The sequence below is a fragment of the Mesoplodon densirostris genome, chromosome 2 (assembly GCF_025265405.1).
Source record: "Mesoplodon densirostris isolate mMesDen1 chromosome 2, mMesDen1 primary haplotype, whole genome shotgun sequence".
Lineage (NCBI taxonomy): Eukaryota > Metazoa > Chordata > Mammalia > Artiodactyla > Ziphiidae > Mesoplodon > Mesoplodon densirostris.
Window position 1 is genome coordinate 150451163 of NC_082662.1, and position 25885 is coordinate 150477047.

The 25885-nt window shown below is 39.2% G+C and overlaps 1 protein-coding gene and 1 long non-coding RNA gene across 3 annotated transcripts in view; one reads left to right on the plus strand and one right to left on the minus strand.

Moving 5' to 3' along the window:
- LOC132484517 (uncharacterized) overlaps positions 1-6752 on the minus strand; it is a 51957-nt gene extending 45205 nt beyond the window's left edge. For both annotated transcript variants that reach the window (XR_009531212.1, XR_009531211.1), the window contains exons 1-2: positions 4963-6752; positions 4120-4207 (exon numbers count right to left, since the gene is read on the minus strand). This is a non-coding gene — a long non-coding RNA (uncharacterized LOC132484517). The remainder of the gene's footprint in view (positions 1-4119; positions 4208-4962) is intronic.
- On the plus strand, positions 5783-25734 carry IVNS1ABP (influenza virus NS1A binding protein). Its single transcript, XM_060091139.1, has 15 exons — positions 5783-6182; positions 11988-12210; positions 13183-13310; positions 13533-13702; positions 13831-13906; positions 15012-15185; positions 15527-15652; positions 17000-17107; positions 21035-21164; positions 21400-21624; positions 22098-22219; positions 22314-22440; positions 22524-22655; positions 22778-22951; positions 24272-25734. Exons 3-15 carry the CDS (start codon positions 13200-13202, stop codon positions 24523-24525), a joined length of 1929 nt encoding a protein of 642 aa, XP_059947122.1. The 5' UTR covers positions 5783-6182; positions 11988-12210; positions 13183-13199; the 3' UTR covers positions 24526-25734.
- Positions 25735-25885: the final 151 nt, after the last annotated feature.

Here is a 25885-nt window from a genome sequence, read left to right on the forward strand (position 1 = left end):
ATGAGTAGAAGTTAACCAGGTAAAGGGTGCTTCAGTTGGTGCCATGGTACACCCAAAGGGCATGGTGTATTAAGGAAGGGAGAGGTTCAGTGTGGCTGAAAAGGAACTTGAACATTGAGATTTGCTAGGGCCAGATCTTGCGTCCTGGCATAGATGCACACAGGGAAGAACCTTGACCCCCACCGTGTTTCAGATCATAGGCTTCTCCTAATTTTCTAGGAAATACGGAGCAAAAAATCAGGATGTATTTTGTTATGGTAAAGAATAATTTTATGTAAAAAATCTGAGAAACAGCTACAGAATGACACTTTTCCACTTGGAAGAGACACAGGAAGCAGTATTTAGGATGTTTGTATACACACTTCCCTAGGTGAAGGGAAGATGGAGTTGAGAATCCTACATCCCCTTCAGCACATTGGAGACCCCTTTGAGAAAGAGAAAGGAAATCAGCCAAGGAGATCCGACATCCTTGTTCTGCCATTTGAGGTGCCTTTATTCCCTCTGGTTCCTGATATGCCTCAATAACCACTTCCATCCTTATTTCCCTAGTCCTCTAGCATTCCAGCTTCCTCTAGCACTTATCTTCACTAATTGGAAACATCAGTCTGACAGAAAGAGGCACGAGAGGCACATGTGGTTTAGACATTCATTCATCCAACACTTCAAGGTGTCTGAGGGCAGAGGAACAACCTGCTTAAGAGCCTGGGTTGCTGCTATGCTTCAAACCACTCATCTCTTAACCCTGCGAGCATAAAAGTACCCCAAGGTAGATTAAGAGACAAATGAATTTTATGAGTGATGTGCCAGGGTTCAGGGAGATGGGAGAAAAGTCATGTATGCTGGAGTAATTGGAGGAGGCTTTTAAGTAAAGAAATATTTACTCATTGCCCACCATGTGCCAAGTATAGAATTCTGTGAGGCAAGTATTATTGTTCCCACTTTGAACAGTAGAAAACAGAGTCACCAAGAAGACAAGAGATTTTCCTTAAATAGTTAAGTAACAAAGCCAAGATTTGGACCTAGACCTCCAAGTGCAGCACTCTTTCCATTTATCTGAGCCCACTTCTTAGAAGTGGCAAAGTGCTGACTGGGTCTTGAAGGATTGGTGGGTACTGAGAGGAAGGGTATCTCACGCATAGTCACCTCTAAGGGCACTGGTAGACTACGTCACCACCAAAGTTTTTTCTTTCACATTTTTCTCTCTAGTAAGACATTAGAGATGACTGGGAAAGATAACATTTCACTTGATAATTCTGTTCCCTAGGGTACCAATGTTGGAGAATTGTGGCCAGGAGGGATTACTCTCAGGGTAGGAATTCTTAGATAACAATTTTATGACTTTCTGTCTTCAGTAGTTTCGAAAGCCCAGTTCACAAGAATCTTGTAAAATTTCATCATTTTCTCATTGTACTTCACTCTGGTCTCCTTCAGACAGTAGAAAGCATTATAGAAGAAGGGAGAACTGATGTTACAACCCCACTGCTTTATCCTTTCTAATTTTTTTGAAGTAGTCTCTTGACTTCATATGTTAAGTGATCAGTTTACACTAGCAACAGTTGGCTGGCTAGTCCGGCTGAACTGTATTGTGTAACTTTCCTCCATCAGGTATCAAATTTTGGATGCAAATGCCACAAAAGATCTCTTTCTGGATCGAACTGTACAGACTGTGCTATATGTTACCACACTTTTGTTTATACGTTTGATTTTAATATTTTTATTAAAAACTCAGCTTAGTATAAAGGCTGCTTATTCCATGCCTTGCTTATTCTCAGCAATCGATTAAAAAAAAAAAGCAGAAAAGGCTTTTTGGATGAAGGCTTTTGGAAAGGTTAGGTTGCATTTTCGAATTCAAGAGCTGAATATATATATGATTGCTGGCCACAAAGAGGCAGCTGGCTTAAAGGTCATATAACGTCACAGAAAGTATGTTTGAATGACATGAGAAGTTTTAATTCCTAAGAAATTGTTGAAAGAGAAAGAAACTATTAGGGGATTCTGGTTGTTGGAACAGGAGGCTAGAGTTGTTCTCAAAATTTTAGCAGTGATGACTTTAGAAAACTAGCAAAAGTAAAATAGTCAGCTTGGATAATGTAATAGCCAGTAAGGATAATGCAGGACCAAAATAATCTGATTTTATAATCTCTGGATTAAATAAATAAATAAATAAATATATATATATATATATATATATATATATATTTCTTACAGCTTGCCTGTTCTCTATGGAAGTTTTATCAGGAAAATGGAAGATTCTCTCTAAAAGGGAATATTTAAAACAATTTTTTAGAGAGGCATCAAGTTCTCAGTTTGTCATACATTGAAATATATAACAGTGTCCAATGACCTATTTTAATGGAAGTTTTAAGATTTTTTTCCCTGTGCTTCTTGTGTCTTTTATGACTCTACCATTTTCTTGTTTCTGCTTTTAAGGCACCACTAATGTACCCTAAAAATATTTTCAAGTGCCAGAAGTAAAGAAGAGAAAGAAATTGAGAGAAGAGCAGCATGACTGCAAGGGATGAGAGAAATATATGAAACAGACAAGGCAGGTACTCTGAGTACAGGAGAAACTAGTGGACTGGAGGAGGTGCAGCATTGCTTTGCCAAAGCCAGAGATTGGCAACAATTTTCATCAAAGGGCATCCAGAGGATGTAGACAGTAGACCCAAAATAACGTAATATGGTATAGAAATTTTAAAATAGAAACAAGTTTCCAGTACAGGAAGATATATAAATTGTGTGAATTGCTAAATTGTAATACTTAATTAGATTATCTTATCATAATTAGCGTGGCTAATAAATAAGAGGGGTAACTAATATCTGGAACAAAATGGAGCATGCACATATGCCTAGAAAAGGTTTTTGTATATGCAGTGTTTCTCAAACTTTAGTGTGGGTAAAAGTAGTTGAGATGCTTGTCAAAATGTACGTTTCAAGGCCCCAGAGATTCTGATTTAGCAGTTCTAGGTTACAGTTTCTTTTTTTTTTCTTTTGCAGTACGCGGGTCTCTCACTATTGTGGCCTCTCCCGTTGCGGAGCACAGGCTCCGGACGCGCAGGCTCAGCGGCCATGGCTCATGGGCCTAGCTGCTCTGCGGCATGTGGGATCTTCCCGAACCAGGGCACGAACCCGCGTCCCCTGCATCAGCAGGCGGACTCTCAACCACTGCGCCACCAGGGAAGCCCTAGGGTACAGTTTCTTAATCTTGGCCCTGTTGACATTGGAGGTGGGATCATTTTCTTGTTGTGGAGGACTGTCCTATGCATTGTAGGGTGTTTAGCAGCAACACCAGTAGCACCTCTCCCCAGTCCTGTTTCCAGACATTGCCAAATGTCCCCTGGGGGCCAAAAAAATCACTCCCCTCCTTTGAGAATCACTTGTTTACGGTGAAGCCTGGGAACCTTCATTTCTAATAAGAACATCCACGTTATTTTGATAAATGTGGTCCACGGACCAAACTTGGAGAAACACTGAACTAAAGTGGGTATGAGTTGAATTATGTCCCCTCCAAAATTCATGTTAAAGTCCTAACCCTCAGTACCTCAAAATGTGACCTTATTTGGAAATGGAGATTTTGTTAAGATGAGGTCATACTGGGTTAGGGTGGGCCTCGAACCCAGTACGACTGGTGTCCTTATAAAAAGGGAACATTTGGACACACAGACAGGCATATAGGGAAAATACCATGCAAAGACCGGAGCTACGGTGCCACAAACCAAGGAACTACCAGAAGCCAGGAGAAAGGCTTGGAACAGATCCTTCTCAAGTGCCTACAGGGGAATCAGGACCCTACAGACGTCTTGATTTTAGAAGTACAAACTGTGAGACCATAAATTTCTGTTGTTTAAGCCACTCAGTTTGTGGTACTTTATTACAGCAGCCCTAGCAAACTAATACATAAAGAATAAAACACAAGCCAGAGTTTAGGACTGGGACAACATTTAAAGCAGGATCAGAGAGGAAAACAGGCAGATTGCAGGTTGGCATCAATCCCTAATTTATCTTTCTCAGTGCCTGACATAAAATAGAAGTTGATAGTTTTTATTTTTATTAAACACTGTCCAAATATATCTTGTGTAATTAAAATATTGAGTGAAATCTTATAATTTGTTACTTTACCGGGTTGAAATTGTCCACGATGTTCCATTGTTAAATTTTCATCTGGATTATATAGTAATTGGAAAGATAGACTTAAATCTGGAGTCGCCTGGAAGACAAATGGAATGCAGAAATTTTCATTATTCATAGAGAAGGTAATATGCAAATGTGAAATTCCATACAAGGCAAAAATGCATTGACTGATCACACTGTAGCTTTAAGAAAGTGGTGACTGTTTCAGGTCACAGAGGCACTATTTAGAGTACAGCGAGTGGGACCATGTGTCCAGCAGGCCACAAAGTCATGTGCCTACCTGAAGTGGGTAGTTCATACTCTCTCTCTGGAAAGATGAAGTCTATGGTATTAAAGGAATGTAAAAGGTATGTACTTGAATAGTTTCATTTGCAATAAAAGTGAACACTGCTGTCAATTATTATCAGAAGACAAAAACAAGAGGCCAGTGGCAAATGTCAGTCTTTTTCTCCTTGAGAAGGGTATAAGAATTATAGATATCTTAGATGCTGTTTCCTTCCACAATTGAATTGGAAACAAAACTAAACAAAAATCTCCTTGCCTCAATATTTTAGAATAAAAAGTTGTAAAGCTTCTATTGCAGATGAAGGGCCCCAACATTTTTCCTGCTCCCATAAGCATATACGAAATAGTTAATGATAAAGAATGGTGGGGAGTGATGACAAAGAGCTCCTAGAAATATGTCTACTAATTAAGCAGAGGGATCAGATACAAACAAGGTCAGGTGTAGATGGCTTAAGCGCCCTCACCAAATCAGGCCAGGCTAACAGGACATTAACCTGGAAGCTTTTGCCCAACTCTAAACACTTTTACCTCACAAAATCCCCTCACCTTCAATCTAGGAAGCTTTCCAGTGTGCCCTTCAGAGTCCCATGAAGTTGCTGTCAGCCTGCTATACCCCACGCTCCCCCTGAACAGGTTTGTCTTCTGGGGGCAAGGTGGGTGAGTGCATGGGGATAATTAAGGTTGCTATCTGGTCTCAAGGTTATTTTCTTTTTCCAAGAGGGCAAGCCCAGCAAAGAGCTGACTCAGTGTCGCCGAGAGGAGAGCTGCACTCAGACAAAACAAATCCCGGGGACGAAAAGTAGAAGTAAACAGTTTTTCAGAGCAACACTGATATAATATTAGGCCTTCTCTGACCTCTCCAATTGTTTTCTCGAAGTTACGGAATCCTCTCACCCCTTTTCGTCAGCGTGCCTCTGCTCTTCCTCACAATCACCACGCTTCCTCCTCGCATCACCCTCCTACAAAGGTGAGGGCAGACGGGCAGCTACGGACTCTTAGGTCCACTGCGGCCAGCTCCAGTCCTAGGGCTGCTGCCTAGATGTACATTTGACGCCGAAAAATCTAATCTCTCACACCTAATCTCTCTGGCTATATTGTGCCTCCAGGGGATGGCAGAACAGGTGAGGGCGGCTGGAGGGAACCAGTTCCCGGACTGTCTGAAAGGGCGAGGGCCGACGGCGCGACAAGTGGCGGGCCCCGAGCACCCGCTCTTCCAAAGATCACCTTGCTTTGACCTAGTTGAGATGCGCAGGACGGAACCAAACAGGGCGGGGGAGAAGGGTTGGGGGGGCGAGGGGAAGGGTGGGGGCGGGGCCAGCGGTGGGCGGGGCCGCGAGCGCTATATTGCTGTGCTCGCTCGTCATTTGCCGACGCTTTCCAGCCGGAAGCGTCGGGGAGGTGTTGGCGGCGGCTACGGCAGCGGCGCACGTGGTGACGTGCGAGGGGGTGAGGCGCTAGCGGGCGGCGGCGGCGAGGGCAGTGTCTCCGGGACGCGCGTGGAGGTCGGTCGCTCGGAACTGCTGGGCACAGTTTCGCCGCCTGCGGCTTCAGCGCCGCTGTGCCAGCGAGCTAGCGAGTCCCCGCGAATTTCCGGTGCGCTCCCCTTCCTCGCAGCCTCCGCGGGCTGTCCGCTCGTCTCCCCGCTCGGCCGCTCCCTCCTCGGTGGCCTCTAGGCGCTTTCCGTTGGGCCGATTCCCGCCCGCTTCCTCCTGCTCCCCTTTGAAGCTCCAGAGATGAGTTTTTCCATCTCTTTAGAGATGAACCAGGTAATACGCGCCGGTCCCATGGACGGTGGAGGAGGAAGAGGGCGCAGCCAGACTGCGAACTGGGGGATGGCGCGGAGCGGTGCCGGGTGCCGGGAGGAGGATTCCCCAAGCCGCGGCCGCTGCCGCCGCCGCTCTCTGGGGGCGAGGAGCTGCAGCCGAGCGGCCCTCGCGCTCCCGGTGCTGCTGTGGTTGCCGGATCGCGTTAGCGGCCAAGGGCGGGCGCGGGCCGCCTCGGAGAGCGCTGGAGTCGAGGAAGCAGGGCGTGAGGAACGAGAAGTTTTTGCACGAGGGGTCCTCGGGGGCCTGGGTCAAGACGCCGCGCGCGGGCCAGGGATGACCTCCCGGAAGGAGGGCGCGGGAATCTCAGTTCCTGCTGTCAGGAACCGATGCCTAGTGTTGGGGTCGGCCCGGGGTCTGGACTCTCTTCCGTGAGCCTTTCCAGGACCCGGCGAGTGGGGGCGGGGAGCTGGCCCAGGGCCCCATCGGTACCCCGGGCCTGGGGTAGGGTGGCACCGCGCCCCTGATCGCCGTGGGCCGCGGGGTCCTTTGTTCCCGCTCCACGTTGCCCGCTTTTCTTGCCAAGCGCGGGGAGAAGGGGGCGGGAGGAGGGAGGAAGGGAGCGGCTGCCCTGACGTGTCGCGCTGAATGACTGCGGGGCTGGCCAATCCTGGGCGGGGGTGTGCAGACGCTGGGCGCTCTGCCTCCCAGCCTTTGGAGTGGGCTCCCGCCCCGCCGCGCGGGGATGAAGGCCTGGGACTGCAGGACTCTCCAGTCACTCTGGGGCGCTCGCCACTTTGTTTTTGCCAAAGAAAATCGGCAGAGAGGTTTGCTCTTTTTCCGTCCTTCTGCGCATCTTGCAAAGGGACTCTGATTGTAAGCTCATGATGGTAGGAAGGTAGCAGGCAGTATCAGATTGAGGATTGACCGTAGGGAAACTTGAACCACAAATACTTTAGAAATAGATTTACTTTTTCCCCAATACAAAGTAGACAGATCTATTGTTTGAGGCCGCTGACGTTTCAAAAACTAGATAAGTAGAAATCAGAGGCCTAAAGGGTTTATTTTTGTTTCCTTAATGTCTGTTGTCAGTCATGGAGGATTAGAACACCCTGGCATCAAGCTGTTCTTTGAGAACTTGCGTGTGGTGATCTTCTGTCTAGTAGTAAATAACAACCCTGTAAGCATAATACTACTCTAAACAGTTCAACAAGTACAGCATGGACTAGACTACCAGAGGCAATATTTTCTTTTACTAATTCTAGCACTGGTGGTTGTTTAAGGATAACAGTATACTGATGAGTAGCTTTAGGCATAATCATGCCAAAACTTCTGTCTGAAAGATGCTGAAGGAGCAGTTATTCTTTGTATATCTGGAGATGAGGTGTACACTGACTGTTTAGAATTGGATTGAGAATACTATAATTTAATACCAGCTGGCAGGCTACTTGTCAAATGTCTGTAATTTGGTAGTGAGAGGTAAAACTGGACTAGCATCACTGACCTAAAGGAGACCCAGAATGGTTTTTCCTCTGTTTTCTTAATAGATGAAATCTCTATCATTAGTTAATATTAATTTTTTAATTATCTTAATTTGTAGTTCTGTTGTTCTGACTTTTCTCCCCAAAACAAAGTGTTCCAGGTTTTGGTTTTATTTGCAATAAATAAAACCTTGATTGAAGGATATTTTAGGTGGCGATTGAATATGTTTCACAAATAAGTGTTGTGGTTTTTTTTTTAATGCAAAATGTTTTCCTGTTGGGGAACTGTCTTAATCATTGATATTAAGATGAAGTACCCCTAAAAATCATTTCATTGACTTTTCAACAGTATGATTGTATAGTCAAATCTACAAGAAGGTTGGGGAGCCTCCTACCTTGTGCTAGAGTGTAAATGGAGGAATTAATGAATAAAGGAGTATTTCTGAGTTTTTGTTAGAACCACTTGTAAACTTCAATTACCGCCTTGTAAATGATTTATAAACCGATACATCGCTCACTATCCTTACACTTTTGGTATCAACCTGGATGCCCAACAGGTACCTCAGCCTTATAATGTCCCAAAGCAAACTCCTCTTTTCCTTCCCAACTTTAAGCATGCAGCAAACTAAAAATGTCTCTATTATGCTTTTTGGAATTCTAATTTTGATATTGATGCCGCATATCCACTCTAAAATATCCTTATTACCTTAGTTAGGATAAGCAAGGGTTATAAATAATTTCCCTGCATCCATGTTTTACCCATTCCTCCAGACCATCCCCTATATTTCTGCTAGTGTCCTATGCCTCTGTGCTAAAACTTCTGCTCTGTTTAAACCTTAATGTTGATCTCTTTTACTTCCTCTCCTACTGTTTACCATATGCATTCTGCAAACTACAGTCTATTTAAACAGAGATTGCTGCAGTTTCTGGAATATGTCTGCTTTCATACCTTTTTCCCCTTTTGTTTGAACTGTTTTCACTGCTTGGTTTGTCTTTCTGATTGCTGTGGAGTGTTCAAGGCTGGGGAATGGAGTTAACTCCATTGTGTTATGAGCATCCCATTCCAAACTGTGCCTGCCATATGTTTGGAGCCATAAATGTTTGTGGGATATAAGAATTACAGAACAATGAGGTTAAAAGCATGGAGTGAGTGAGTGAGTTTGGTGAGTTTTGATATAGATGGATCGTTTCAGACATTGGGAATGTATAACTTCTGGTTTTTAAAAGATTCATTGACTTACTTTGTATTATAAAGTCTGTCCTTTAAAAATGGAGTTAGTTACTATTTTGTGAGTTGGCTACCCTCAAAAGATTGCCTTGAAACTTAAATAATACTTGTAATTTGCCTTGAGGTTTTAAGGATTCTTTGAAAGTTGGATAACATTTTATCTTGCTCTTACTGAAGGCCCAAGAAGAATTTGGGGGCAGGTCATATTGTGCCTACATTTTTTTACAGCTCCTTGATAAGGCTTACTGAATTGTATTTGGGTTCAGCTGATCTTTTGGGGGGCTGTGGTAACATGTGAACTTCTGGGTTTTACTAAAGCAATTCAATTACTCATTTATAAGTCGTCTGTATCCCTTTTCTTGCACTGGCCATATTAAGAAACTGAAGACTGTTTACCAGAATATGTTGCATTTGATCTCAGTTTTAATTTTAAAAGTGGATTTGTCGAATGTGTTTTTTAAATATCAAAATTCTAAATTTTGTAATTTTATGTAAGCCTGGGATGTTGGGGCTTTCGGTTTGGCTTTTCAAAGATAAAAAATTCTCCCCACATTTTTATTCCATCAGTCATTGAGCTTGAGTTTCATAGACCAAACTGAGATCTATGACTCTTTGGAATGGCTTAAAACTCAATTTGTCCACACTAACTTTAGTGAAAGTGAATGTGAACTTTGAAAGACATGGTTTTGCAGGCAGAAGTTGAGGTGACCTCCTCCAACTTGGGGGTGGGTGAGAGTAGGGGCATATAGTATATGAGGACGGTAATTAAATAAAGTTTGTTGCATTAACTTAAATGTCGAGTGGACTTGAGCTAGCTTTTAAAATCAAGTAGGGTTATACGGATCAGCAGATGTTAAAGAGATGAGGTTCATGTTAAGACCTTGCTGTACGAGAAAATCGAGTACTAATGTAGTAGTACTCACTCTATTGCAAAACTAATAGTATTGTACAAATTTGTATGGCAAGAGTTGCTCCAAAAGTTCTCCGGTATTTTCTCCCAAAGGACTGAAGTAATTTTAACCATCCAGGTTTTTGTTGTTCTTGTTGTTTTCCAAAATAAATTTAAGGTAGAACTTTCAATTTATCAAATACACCCACAGAGATACTGTGAGTTTGGTTCTGGGCCACTGAGGTAAAGCGAGTCACGCCAGTTTTTTGGTTTCTCAGTGCACATAAAAGTTATGTTTACACTCTACTGGAGCCTATTAAGTGTCCAAAGCATTATGTCTTTAAAAATAACATACATACCTTAATTTAAAAATACTTTATTGCTAAAAAATGCTGACCATCAGCTGGCAACTCAGGGTTGCCACAGACCTTCAATTTGCAAAAAAAAAAAAAAAAAAGAGGTAGTATTTGTGAAGCACAAAAAGTGAAGTGCAGTAAAACGAGGTATGTCTATATATTTATAGATGCCATTTTTATTCTTGGTAAGATCTAAGCTAGTTTACAAATAAATACTGAATAAAACTGGTCAAAGTTTAAAATACTTATAAATCTCCCTTTGTTTTTGGTTTTTCAGAGGGCATACATTTTAATCATATCCAACATAACTTGCATGGAGGGGTCCCCCCCTTTCACCCGTGTATAGATTTTCCCAACTTGAGCTAGGTCTTGGCTGAAAATGTTTGAAGGTTTCTTTTGGATAGTGTGTTCTCTCTGTACATAGAATTGTGCGTTACTTGGAAAACATTTGTTTTGTTAGAACTGGTTTCTTAAGAAAAGCTGAATTAACTAATCTGGATGCAAGTGTAGAGCAGAGGAAATCAATATTACATAAAGGTATGAAATAGTTTCATTGAAGGAGTAAGCATTGACAACAGTCCCAACCTGAGTCAGAATACTCAGGTTTCCTTGAAATAAAACCTAAGCTATGGAGAAACCAGTGAAGGCATACGGGATAGAGATTGTGCATGTGTTGCACTTAATACAATAGCTTGTTGAAATGGAACTGGACTAGCCTTCAAGTGGGTTCCGGGGTAAGGGACCATTCACATTAATGTAATTGTTAGATTTAGAATTGTGGGCTTGATTGATATATAAGGAAAATACAGGTAATTTGAAGATGTCCATTTTAAAAAGTATGCACATCTTTCAAATAATTTCTTATTTAGTTCTGGCTTGCTGAATTAGTAGTGTAATAGCAGTTCAGATGATTAAAAAATAAGTACCATCTGACTTTGACACTTTTAGTTAATGACATGTGAAAATGGGGGGAGGACTGAATGTGATTTCCCTGAAGATTTGATTTGAACCAGAATTATTCCGTTGGTAGTTTATTACTGTATATGAGAAAAATGATCATACAAAGCATAGACCTTAATATTTTCCTTTTTGTTTATTTAGTTCATTTCAACAAATTACTCATCTTTATATTCAGGTTTCTAGGCTAGTTGTTTTGGTGGGGGGAGGTGGGAAGGATACAAAGATAAAGAAAACAGAGGCTCTGCCTTCAAGAGGCCTTGAATCAAGGAAGATAAGCCAGAACAGACCAGCTGGAAGGTCACACACACACACACTTTCAGAGAGGGTTCAGTATGTGGAGGATGGGGAGGAACTACTCAGCTGAAGGGATTTGGCAGGGGCTCTGGAGGTAAGATTTCAGCGGGCAGAGGCTGGGTTAAGGGTATTCCGAGAGAAGGAAACTTGAAGTTACAGAGGTGGGTAAGTGCAGAGCACATTTTGGGAAACAGTGTATCTGGTTTGACTGTAACATTGTATACATGTCGGGGAATAATGATGGTTGCTTGCTGGCTGGTAACACAGACAGAACACATGTTTGTATATTAGTTGGAATCTAATAGTAAAGAATATTAGGATTAACCAATATTTATATTTTCCTCTAATTTTGTGCTTGTGTATCTCACTTAAATGTAAAAGTTACTAGCTCCTTCTGGGGAGGGATTTTATTTTTTTTAATCACCTGAGTGGTTGCAGGTTAAATGAAAATGCTTATGTATAGTTGCATTCGTGTTATTTTCTGTATTGTGCCAGTTACCTCAAAATGTCTCCAAGATCAGGACTTGGCATGATCTGATCTACCTAGATCAATGGCAGTCTTTGATCATTCTGAATATCCAACAATTGTCATTATTACAGATTATGATGCATGATTATCACAGAAGAAGTTCGTGTCTATAGCTTTAAAGGACTTGATTACATCATTTTCAAGCCTGATAAGTTTTGGAATCACCTTTAGAGCTTCAGACACCTCTGCCTTCACTTCAGCCACCTGTCTTCATACCTCAACAAAGTGCTGAGTTTCCTTTGTCCTTGGATTATTTAAAACACCCTGGAAATACATTTCTCACCAGTATAGTAGGTAAGTGGATAGTCAGTGCCCAGTGCACACATTTTTTGTTTTCTGAAGACTGTGCCAAGTACACTAACAGCCTTTCATAATTTTTTTAAAAGGCGAAGTCAGTAATATTCGTAGAAAAAAAATTTTGCTATATTTTCCTTTCTATAAACTATTTTGAATTTAAATAAATCAGTTACTTCAAACTGAAATCTTCTATTACCACTTTTTAATGATGCATTTTGTGTAGCCATTAGTCACTTGTTCACAGGAAACGGTGAAATGGAAAATTTTTTAAAGAACATACATTTCTATCTTGTATGTTTTTGAGATAAGTGATTTAAAATATATGAAACCTGCAAAGGGAACAGAATTTTTTAAATATTTTTATTTTATTGGCGTATAGTTGATTTACAATGTTGTGTTAGTTTCAGGTTTACAGCAAAGTGATTCAGTTATACATATACATATACAGTTACACATATATTGATTCTTTTTTAGCTTCTTTTCTCACATAGGTTATCACAGAATATTGAGTAGAGCAAAGGGAACAGAATGTAAGTTAGTCGTATATATCAGTGAGTAAAGGAATGACTGCAGCCCCAACCAAGGAATCTATATGTGATGATGATGACCACTTCACATCCTTCCAGGCTTTTCAGTTGCTTGTTATATGGGTTTGGGCAGGGCTGGGTTTACATTTTTTTCCCCTTCACAATGAGTGTACTAATAGGAATAGAAACCTGGCCAAAATTGCTGGGACACCATAACACTACTGTATGAATCCTTGAAAAGACTTAGGACCAAAGTATAGGGGTACAAAGGCTTAGACGTTCAGTGCCAGTGGTGTTTTAGCAATGTTTTTGTATGATAAAATTTTTGTGTGTTGTTGATAGGATGAAATTTGAAAATTAAAGATACTGCATTACTCTTTAAAATGTTATAAAAATCACCATTCATAAGTAAAAGTAACTTGGCTTTCTTTCTGCCCTTTAGCCAAATTATAAGGAAAAATGATTCCCAATGGATATTTAATGTTTGAAGACGAAAATTTCATTGAGTCTTCTGTTGCCAAATTAAATGCCCTGAGGAAAAGTGGCCAGTTCTGTGATGTTCGACTTCAGGTATTTAAAACGTAATTGGAAACTTACAGAATTGATCTTTCATTACTAAAAAACCATATGTTCTTGGATTGGCTTGTTTTGTTTTTCATAGGAGGCATTTAATGAAATAAGTTTAAAAAAGAATGATTTACCCAGAAATGTAAGATGAAGGATACGATGTAGTAATTAGTTAGAGAAATACATAGTCCACAATGCTTCTAATGTTATTTCCTCACTTTGCAGGTCTGTGGCCATGAGATGTTAGCACACAGAGCAGTCCTGGCTTGCTGCAGTCCCTATTTATTTGAAATCTTTAATAATGATAGTGATCCTCACCGAGTTTCTCACGTTAAGTTTGATGATCTCAATCCGGAAGCTGTTGAAGTCTTGTTGAATTATGCCTACACTGCTCAGTAAGTTCTCGAAAGTACATCATATAACTAGGGAATGAAATTCCAAGTCCCTCTAAGTTTATTTAAATTAAGTATCTGTGTTTCAAGGCCTTGGTATGATAAATGATAAAGAACCTTTTTTCTAATAGGTTGAAAGCCGATAAGGAATTAGTCAAAGACGTTTATTCTGCAGCAAAGAAGCTGAAGATGGACCGAGTGAAGCAGGTAGAGTAACAGAAGTAATATACAAGGAGTACTGTTACTAGGGGGTCTTATTTTATATGATTAGTGTGTACAATTTGTTATAAGACATCTGTTGGACTCAAGAACTTGAAAATGTCCCTTTTTTTCCCCTAGAGAACCGAATATTTATGTAATTTTAACTGTTTAGCCAATGTAACACAGCAGGGTCACACTTCCTCTCAGATAATTCAAGCTACAATCTTGCACTTTCAATAGTCTTCTCTGACAGGGTAAGTCTTGATTTTCTCAGTTAATCATATAACTCATATCCTTAATTCTCCGTTCTTCTACACTTCTCGGTTGTTCTTTAGAAGTATTCTTTCTAGAATTTAATGCCACTGAGAAGTGCTTAATAATTTACAGGAAAAAAGGCATTTAATCCTCTAATGTGGGAGTCAGAAAACTGCAGGCCTGAGGCCAGCTGCCTGCTTTTATAACATCTTATGGTAACATAGCTTTCATTTACATACGGTCTATGGCTGCTTTCCACCTGCTGTGACAGAGTTGAGAAGTGGTGAGAAAGTATGGCCCACAAGCCTAAAAACTTTCTGTCTGGCCCTTTGAGAAGAAGTTTGCTAACCCCCTCACTCTGCTTAAAAATCCTTTTGTGGTCATAGCACACGTCCCTCAGGTTAGAAATCTAGGCTCTCCCTAATATAGTTGCTGTTCTTCCAAAACTATTTCCTGATTGTCTTATCTTTTGTTCTGGCCAAACTAAATTGTTGCAGCATCTTCCCTAGTTTCTATGTGCATTCAATGTCATCTCCCCTGTAGAGCCCCATTCAGATTACTGCCTTTATGAAGCCTGATCTATCATTCTAGTTGGAAATACTTGTCCGAACATTTCATGTGCATTTTCATAGCATTTCAGTTTGTTTCATTTTTCCTTAAGCATCCTATATATTTGAATGGCATTCTTTGATGTTTATCATTTGTATACATGTATTCTTCCTACTGTTAAACTTGTTCTAAGGCAGTGATTTTTGGTTAATCTTTATATATTCACATAGTACTTACACACTGAGTATTAAATATTTGTTAAATAAAATGTATGTAAATGTTGGCACTCGTGTATTTCTTTTCCAAGGTTTGTGGTGACTATTTACTATCTAGAATGGATGTTACCAGCTGCATCTCTTACCGAAATTTTGCAAGTTGTATGGGAGACTCCCGTTTGTTGAATAAGGTTGATGCTTATATTCAGGAGCATTTGTTACAAATTTCAGAAGAGGAAGAGTTTCTTAAACTTCCACGGCTAAAGGTAAAATCTATAAAGATGAAAGATGTAAAGGTTAAATAAAGAGGTACTACTTAGTTCCAGGAATGTAATCTTTCTCCATGTTTCAAGCAAGTGAGTAATGGTTATGAAAAAGACAATACATTGAAACCATATGGTTATTTTTAGCAGTGTAATGGTTTTCTGCCTACCAGTTTGTTTACTTTCTTTTCTTTTTCTTCTCTCTTTTTTTTTGGCTACTGGTTTCCTTAAAAATTAGAGTAAACGTATGGAGTGCAGTTGGGCATCTATGACCTCTTTATTATGAAATTGAGAATTAGAGGCTCAACACTGATCCATGTGTCTTTGTTCTTTCCCAACTCTAGTTGGAGGTAATGCTTGAAGATAATGTTTGCTTGCCCAGCAATGGCAAATTGTACACAAAGGTAATCAACTGGGTGCAGCGTAGCATCTGGGAGAATGGAGACAGTCTGGAAGAGCTGATGGAAGAGGTTAGTTTTAAAGTAAATGGGATTCAACAATTATTAAAAATTATTTTGCTATAACATGAAGGATTCCCTTTCACTTTTATTTTATAACCATGACCCTAAAGAATTTAAATTTTGCTATAGGTACCCCTAAGCTGAGAAACAGGGGGGGTGTCCAGGTGAGCTGAATGAACTGTTCAGTTTGGTCTTCTGCTTTTCTTTTTTTTATTTCTTTGCTTATTATGTGCTGTTAACTTTCTTTAAAGTAGCATGTAATTTGCTTTAGAAATGGGAGGTGGTACTGAAATTTTCTGTAGATTCTTAATTTTTCTTCACAGGTTTTTGCTTTAAATTGACAAGTAGGTAAAAGCTTCTAATGGTTGTTCCTCCCCATTGATTTATCTCCCCATAGGTTTATTAACAAAACTAGGATACCCAAGACTGAAGAAACAAGAAGAATCCTCAAGTGTATTGACACGTAAAGAAGCAGCAGTCCTGCCCCAGTTCTCCTAAGAAAAATCCGCTGTGGGCAGAGAACGATGATGATTTAATGGTGTTTACTCCTTTACAGGATTCTTGTCTTTAAAGCTTTGTGTTTTTCAATGGTGTTGTTCATACATATAGTCACTCACTTGGGCTACTTTTTGAAAAATACGCAAGAAAAAATTGATGGAGAAATGGTGGGAATTAAGCATGCAGATGGAACAGTGGAGTGACCTTGAGTTTATCCCTCCACTTAAGCCTTTCGGATTCACTAAAGGCTTACCAAACCTGTTAGGCCTTTAAAAACACAGTTATCATTATGCTCTAAAAAGGCTAACAGGTGATTTTTAAATTCTATATGTTTTCCCACTTGAAAATCAGATGCATTAGCCATATGTTTGCATCTGTTAAGGGAGGTGTCTCTGAAGCGTGTTTGAATTTTTGCACTTGTTTTTTATCTGTTTTTCTTGACATTGCGCAGGACAGAAATATGTTTATGCACATTAGACCACTTACTCTTCAAAGGTGTAAACCATATTCAGTATTTTATTATAAATATCTGTATTCTTTAAGAGCCTATATATTGTACTAGTGCCTTTTTTTCTTAATGCTGTATCATAGAAGCTATGAAAAAACGAAGATTTCTTTCAAGCCACCCAAGCCAAGGACTCTTCAGCCAGTATTAGAAGATTCTGTATCTTATTTTTGTTTTTTACATTTTTACCACCATGACATGTATTTTCTTTACTTTGGGATCCTGCCAGAGTAAGATGTCAAGAAGCTCAAGAAGCACACTGGAGGTTACCTTGAGGCGTTTGTGTGATCTGCATACTAGTGGAGTAGCCATGGAGACAGTAGCCACATGGGTGTTCTGTTGCTGTTTTGCAGGTTCAAACCTTGTACTACTCAGCTGATCACAAGCTGCTTGATGGGAACCTACTAGATGGACAGGCTGAGGTGTTTGGCAGTGATGATGACCACATTCAGTTTGTGCAGGTACACATTGCACATCTGAGGTAACCTCAGGTTGAAATTTGATTAGAGCATTTTATAGCATACTGAGATTTTCCTTTAATAAAGGAAAGTGGAAGAGCTTCACTGGTATAACTGGACAGAAACACTTGTGGGAGAAAACAAGCATACCTTTCATACCATTACTACCATTTTTGCCACATAAAAAGAAATTAACAGAACAAAGTAGGAAATCCCACTTAAGATTTTATTCTCAAATAGGATTTACAAGTAGTAAGAAAAAGGGCCAATAAGATGAAGCAAAATAGAAATTATTTGTTATTTTGGTCAGATTATAAAAAATAGTTGTTTGTAATGGGAATAACTGTTAGACCCAATTTTTTTAAAAAAAATCTCAGGTATAAACTTTTTTAGTTTATGGATAAATAACATAGAGAAAAGAATACAAAGAATAAATGTCACATAGTGAGCCCACTGGTTTAAACACTACCTGGGTCAAGAAGAGACTTCTAGCATTCTGGAAGCCTTCCTCTTGCCGCCTTCCCAGTCACTGCCCTACACTACCCCAAAGGAAGCCATTATATCCCAACTTCTGAAGCATTAGATTAGTTTGCCTGTGTTTGAAATTTATGTAAATGGTTATACAATATGTATTCTTTTTGTTTGGCCTTTAGCTCAACATTGTATTTGTGAGGGATAACTATAAAGTAGGCTGAATCGACCCAAGTTAATGGGTGTTTTCCTTTAATAATTAGAAGGTAAATGATAGACTCAGAAATAACGTGTATGGTGATACTATCAGGTGTTCTGTGTCAGTAGTGGCTGAATATTTTTATTTTCACAAAAAGCTTTTGGGGCTGAGTTAGTTGAGAATTTTGTTCATGTTTGTGCATTTTGAACACTGAGGATATTTTCCCTCTTATCTCTAAACATCTCTAAACTGTAAGTTAATGGTTTTTTAAAGTACTCTTTCAATAAGCAGTGGTTGAGTGCCTGATAAGTGGCAGGCCGTGATGTTAGGTAAGAGGGCCCCAAAATGTGTAAGAGACAGTTTCTGCTTCCGGGACCTTACAGGAGTAGGTAAAACAGAACAGACTTATACGAATTACCTACGGAAGACATTAAGGGGAGGGTGGAACCAAAAGGAGAAAAACTAGGGAAATTTCACAAAGGAGGCAACATTTGAGCCATCTGAGGATGTGGAAGAGTTTGCATAGCAGATAGAGGTGTGTCAGATAGCAAAGGATACCTGTGAAAGGATGATACTGTTGGAATTGCAGGTCACATGACTGGGAGAGTAGGTAAATAACATCTGATCGGGGATCATACTTTATTCTACAAGTAGTGTGGGACTTTCAAAGAATTTTAGACAAAGGAGTAGAGTGATCTGAACAGATATATTTCACAACTTTAATAATAGTGAAAAACTGGACAAGAGTCCAACAGTAGGGGGATTGGTTAAATTATGGTATTTCCATACAGCAGAGATCTATATGTTCATTATCATATTTTAGACAGATAGTTAACTATCAGGTGGCAGTCTCTGGGTCGTGGGATTCCAGCTGATTTGAGGGGTTTTTTTGTTTGTTTGTTTTACTTTACTAAATGCATCGAACCCTTCTATTTTTATGACCAGGTACAGAGGGTAGATTAAAGCTTGTGAGACCAATTTGTAGACTATTACAAGCAGTAGTTCAGGTGAAAAGATGAGGGCTTGATCTAAGGACGAGAAGGGGAAAGGGTGGACTCTAGACATTTATAGTTGCAAAGGTCTTTAGTGATTGTTTAGATTAGGAAAATTAAGGAAACGAAGAATTTGAGGGTGAGTAGGACTCTGACCTGTGTGACTTATTCCAGGGAAGTGCCATGAATAGAGATGATGAAGTAAAAAGGATGAGGAAACACACTAAGCTTCAGGAAGAGAAAAAGTTGAGAAGCCGCCATTGGAATCGAATTGTGCTGTACAAGCTAGCTAACATAGGAGAAGAAAGTTTGAAGGAGGACTAGGTTGTTAACTGTGTCAGATCATCCTCTGGGAGGTCATGTAAAAGAAGATTAGGGATATCTCTTCTACACTGGTTTTAGGAAGCCACTTTCTAACCTTTAGTGGGTATAATTTCCAGAGAGTATTAAGGTTAAGAAACGCTTAGCTTGAGAAGTGATGGTGGCTGAAAAAGAAAGAGCTACCAGGGACCACCCCTTGGGGAGGTCAGCGGCAAAGAAAGTGTGGGCCAGTGGGTGGGCTGAGTGGGAGGAGTTGATAGGGTAAAGTTTGAAAATAAAGGAGAGTAAAGAATTAGGCTTGAAAATGTTCTGGAAGGAACATAAAAGAGTTAACCAGCATTTCTATATAAGGCTGGTTAGTTACATAACACTAAGTAGTCTTCATTGTTACTGTGCTTTTTTTTCACATTTGATTTTCTCTCAATTAAAGCCATACATTAGAACAGTTTTCTTACTACGGTAAAAGCTCTTAAACAAGCATCATCAACTTGTGTTACTTTGGATCCCTTCTTCCCACAGATTGGGATAGGGTTTTATGTACTTTGTAATTCCTAGTAGCACAGGACACACAGACTGTCATAGTATAAAAGAGTGGCTTTATACTCAGAATTCCTAATCCTTATTTTTCTTGCATTGCCTTAGGCAATGCATATTTTCTCTCTCATTTTCAGTATTTTTACCTATAAAATGGAGAGAGATATTGCCTTTACTGGATTAAAAGAGACAGTGTGAATAAAGTGCCTAATATAACACCTAGGTACATAATAAATGTCTAAATGGAATGTAATTATAACCATTAGCATGGTACATTCTCCGCCTTTTCTCAAAATAGCCTACTTAAGCTATAACCACATTTGCTGAATTGCTTACACCAAACTTGATAGTTTTTTCACAGCTTCAAGTAGCTACCAAAATCTTTTTCTCTATTGTTTCATGGCCTTTTTCTTCCACTCGAAACAGAAATTTCCATTAGAGATTCTGTCTACCCATGAGGCTGTGGCCCTGGGGATCGAAATAAGTGGATGAGCAAACTTGGCCAGGTACTGAAGGTGGTACCTATTCATTCAGCAGGCAGTTCCTACCAGGGTAATCTTGACTCTTCTAATGCCATGTGATCATATCCTTTGGAAGTGTCAAGAGCTAAAGTAATTGGAAGAAAACCATCAAAGGGAACTCATACACGAGGGCACAATGTAACCTTCTTACAGTCATTTGAAAATTTGTAGCTTTGCCCATTTCTCCCTCTTTTATGTTCTCGTGTATTCGTTTAAAAATGTTTGGTTCTTTTAGTATTATTTCTTCATTAACTTCTGATTACCATTTTTACTTCTGTGTTTTGATGTAGTTTTACTTGTCTAGAAAACCACTCTATAATACCTTTAAGGGAATCCTAGAGAAATATACTTGTAAATATTTCTTGTAATTGCCACTTTTTTTCCTGTAAAATAACTTTCAGAGAGATTGGATGGATATATATCTGCTAATATGAAGGATACCAGTACATACGATTTAGTTAAGTTTCACAGTTTCATGGAGGTAGTGGGTTAAATGTATTCTCTCAGTTAATTCATGCTGTTTTAGATTTATAACATTTTGGAAGATTCTATACTTAATATAAAGACTATGTGGATTATGAAGGAGGAGGTTCCGTTTTTTCCTTTCTTGACTATTCTAATACTTGACCCACAACATGTTTTTTTAATTGTTGAACTTTTTCTTGACCAGGGTAGGTGTAGTTGTTTCCTTATTAAGTGGAGATGGAAGAATGCCAGTGATGTGTGTCAAGTCAGAAAGTGGTGTTTTGTGTTAAATCTAGGTGTGCTATAAATGTCATGCACAAGTGGAGGGTACTAAGGGTTTTCTCAGTGTTGTGGAATAGCTCAGGAGCAAAGGTACACCAGGTATGGTCTTTGGCTAGGTTTCTGTAGCTGCCTTTTGATTTTGCAGAAAAAGCCACCACGTGAGAATGGCCATAAGCAGATAAGTAGCAGTTCCATTGGATGTCTCTCTTCTCCAAATGCTACAATACAAAGCCCTAAGCACGAGTGGAAAATTGTTGCTTCGGAAAAGACTTCAAGTAAGTGTATTACACTTGTCAGATTGCCTTCAATTTATTTCTTTTTTAAGAAGGAGTTTTAAGTGGAACCATATAATACTTCTAAAGTGATTGAGGAATAAACTCAGAAGCAACTAAATTTGGAAAAGAGTAGCAGGTCATCCCCTGTCTGGAATCTGTAGTCCAATTCAGGATCACACGGCAACCAAAAGTAATAAAAACTGCATCTTTAAACATGGAACTCTTGTGCTTACAGATAACACTTACTTGTGCCTGGCTGTGCTGGATGGTATTTTCTGTGTCATTTTCCTTCATGGGCGAAACAGCCCACAGAGCTCACCAACAAGTACTCCAAAACTCATTAAAAGTTTAAGCTTTGAGATGCAACCAGATGAGTTAATAGAAAAGCCCATGTCTCCTATGCAGTATGCACGATCTGGTCTGGGGACAGCAGAGATGAATGGCAAACTCATAGCTGCAGGTAAGAATAGAAGGATGAGTGACTTATCAGAAACCTTCAACTGGCTAAGCCTCTATAAGTGGACGTTTATGCTTGCTTGTGACATGCAAACTTTGGAAGACAGGGTTTGTTTAATATGCCTTCTTCTGTGGCATTCTACTTTACCACATTCTAAGAAGACAGAAATAAAAAGTCAATACTATAGTGTTGCCGAGCCTTCAAGTTAATGTCTGTCTCTAATTCTTAAAAAACTGTGAAGTGGGTAATTGTTCTCTCCTAATTTTCAAGTCAAGACTAAGCAATTTACTTACACTCATAATTTTGTCATTCAGCTATTACAAGCACTTAGTTAAAACGTCAACTAATGTGGTCTTATTAAGTTTGTGGACAAAGATTCTTTTTCTCATTTGTACAGATTACTTAAACCATTCTAGACCAGAAACCCTGGTCCAGTTTAATATTTTAAACATAACTCTTTGTGGTTCTTGTACCAGGTGGCTATAACAGAGAGGAGTGTCTTCGAACAGTTGAATGCTATGATCCACATACAGATCATTGGTCCTTTCTTGCTCCCATGAGGACACCAAGAGCCCGATTTCAAATGGCCGTACTCATGGTAAGTGCACTATATTGCAGGAAGAAGCAGCCCACATTTAGCTTTTTCTAAGAACTTGAGAATGGCGGAAATATTAATCTCGCTTTTGGCATAGGGCCAGCTCTATGTGGTAGGTGGATCAAATGGCCACTCAGATGACCTGAGATGTGGAGAGATGTATGATCCAAACATAGATGACTGGACTCCTATTCCAGAATTGAGAACTAACCGTTGTAATGCAGGTAATACTTTTCTGCTGAGATCATCAGTATTTAAGTATGATAATTAAGTTATCAATTTATAACCTTATTTTATACTCACATAGGAGTGTGTGCTCTGAATGGGAAATTATACATCGTTGGTGGCTCAGATCCATATGGCCAAAAAGGACTGAAAAATTGTGATGTATTTGATCCTATAACAAAGTCATGGACAAGCTGTGCTCCTCTTAACATTCGTAAGTTGATTTTTTTTTTTAAGTTTTTTTTTTTTTAAGACCTCTGAATCAACGGTATGTGTAGTGCACACTTACAGTTTTGGGAGATAGAATAATAATTTTGGTTTGACTTGATTTTATAGGTAGACACCAGTCTGCAGTCTGTGAGCTTGGTGGTTATTTGTACATAATCGGAGGCGCAGAGTCTTGGAATTGTCTGAACACAGTAGAACGTTATAATCCTGAAAATAACACCTGGACTTTAATTGCATCCATGAATGTGGCTAGGCGAGGAGCTGGAGTGGCTGTTCTCGGCGGTGAGTGTTGGGATTTGGGAGAGTTGAGGAGTAGGTAGTAGCAAGAGTTTGTTCTAAAATTCCAAGAGAATGTCAGTGATAACTATCCACTTGTATAATTAAGAATTCAGAACCAGCCTTTTCTGACGCAGTGGGGATTGGTGGTTTGTCTTTTAGAAATGTCTTTTCTAATCACTCAGTACTGAATACATAACATAAATATATTAATTCATCTTCTTCCATAAATCATACTCATAATGCATCATCTTGGAATTTGAGTTTGTTTCTTTAGAGCAAGAATTTTTAAAAATTTGATTTGTAAAACAAAAGAGATGCAAATCATCTAAATCTAGTCTTTTCTAATTGTCTACTCCATGCCTAATATTTTTAGATTATTTTTAACAAGTGTTTGCAAATCATCATATAGACACAGCTTTCTTTTCACATCCATTTTATGGATTTACATAATGTTTAATTACATAATTACAATAATGAATTCAGTTAGAATTGTTTTTAGAACAAAGCTTGTGGCTCAACTGGCAAGAGCCTAAGTGTGTAGGCCTGCCAGTAAGTAGCCTACTGGCCTGCAACCCCTGGCCTACTATGAGCCTTGTCGGTTCTTTTATGGGTAAGTGCATGGATGCAGGTAGGCTAAGTGACAGTCAGATGAGAAAATAATGAATTCGAGAATCACTAATAAGGTTTTTCCTTAAGCTCCAGAGAATATTTAATGCTAACATTTTATTTGTCTGAAAATAATTTAACTATTAACTGCCCTGCATGTATATTTGAAAATAGTCATAGTTCAGTCTGTTTCCAAGAAGAAATTGGAAATGCCAAAATCATTTTATATAGTTGGAGAGCTCTAGAACATGTTCAGTTATCTGAAACCTGCTTTCCTATAACTTTCTTTGAATCTTAATTCTTATGCACTGGACTAATAACAGAACTTCCAGTGCACAGAACTACTCTGGTTGGCCACTTACTAGTTGCATCTCTAGGCAAGCTGTCCAACTTCTTTGTTCATTATTTCTTCATCTGTGAAATGGCAGTAATAGAAACAACCACATAGAATTGTTGTGAGAATTGCACTGTAGTTAGATGGTGCCTCCCTTCCTTTAAATTGCCTGACGTAACACACACAAAGGGGTTCTTTTCAATTCTATTCCGTTTGTATCCCCAGCTTCTAGGGAGTGCTTACCACATTAGTAGGCATTCAGTAAATACTTTCTGACAGAATGAACAGGCTTTTCTACCAAGAACCACTGTTTTAGCAAAAGATCAATTTAAGGGTTTCTTTCTTAGCCTCTCTAGATTAACCTTGTCTCGTTTCTCTTTTAGGAAAACTGTTTGTAGGTGGTGGCTTTGATGGTTCTCATGCCATCAGTTGTGTGGAGATGTATGATCCAACTAGAAATGAATGGAAGATGATGGGAAACATGACTTCACCAAGGAGCAATGCTGGGATTGCAACTGTAGGGAACACCATTTATGCAGTGGGAGGATTTGATGGCAATGATTTTCTGAATACGGTGGAAGTCTATAACCTTGAGTCAAATGAGTGGAGCCCCTATACCAAGATTTTCCAGTTTTAACAAATTGAAGACCCTTTCAAACTAACAGGCTTAGTGATGTAATTGTGTTAGGTAGAGGTACACTTGTGAATAAGGAGGGTGGGTGGGTATAGATGTTGCTAACGGCAACACAAAGCTTTTGCATATTGCATATTATTAAACATGCTGTATATACTTTTTGTGTTTATTGGGAAAGGAATGCAAAGATGAAGGTCTGTTTTGTGTATTTTTAGGGCTACTTTGGTTATTTTAGTTTTTTGGAAGTTGATATTGTTAAAGAATAAACCAAGAATTGATTGGGCACATCATTTCAAGAAGTCCCCTCTCCTCCACATTTGTTTGCCAATTTGCACATTAAATGACTCTTCCCTCAAATGTGTATTATGGGGCAAGAGAGAGGTAGGGTTTTAAGATATAGGCAGTTGGGTTTTTTAAGGGCCCTTTTTCAATAACTGGAACACTCTATAACAAAGAGACTTATTTAACTAGATGACAATGACTATTTTTGTTTTTATTAAAAGAAAGCTTACATGCCTACCGAGGTTTAATCTTTTATGATGGCCTTTTTATAAATTTTTGTATTCTCAGCAGACTGCTTTACTTGTTGAAGTAAAATGTGGCAGGTTCAAATTACTGAAGCAGAGTGACAGTCTTAAAAGTATGCAGTGAGGTGTTTTACATGCCCAGAATGCAAGCTTCAGAGAGCTCTTGCCTCAGCTACAATTTTTTTTTTTTTTTTGAGAATGCAATACCAATGTTTATTGGAATGGAGTTGCTGAACAGTAACATGGCTGTGATTTTTATTTGATACACTGTTTTTAAATACTTTGACTTCTTGGGAGTATATTTTATATAGCAAAACACTCAATATTATATTAATAACAGTAAAGAACAGTGAAGTATTTTATCTTCTAAATAATTCCTATTTTTTATTTATCATTAAAAAAACAATCCTAAATGGCAGCCCTTGATTGTAAAAAGAAAAAAAAAATTACCTTAAACTGTATTGGGTTTATGAATGCAGCCTTTATCAGAACTATGTTTTTGTTCAGTTTTCCTATTCATATGGATAAATACTGGTTGGGGTGGTGACTTGGTATCTATCTAATGTGTAATGCTACACATATAACTTACGGTGCCAAAATTAAAACATCCTAATGCTTGCTGTTGATGCAAACATATTAAAGGTACTTTGCAGGAAATCCTTGCACCATGGGATTACTATCCAAATGTTGTTGTGTACTCATTCATTACTAAAAGTTTTGGGGGGAAATTTTTTTTTCCAGTAAAAATGAGCTTAAGGTATTTGTGGGAAAATAGTTAACTGGCATCTTACATCTGAAATAAGGACTGATGTAAAGGGGGTTTTTTGGTTTTGTTT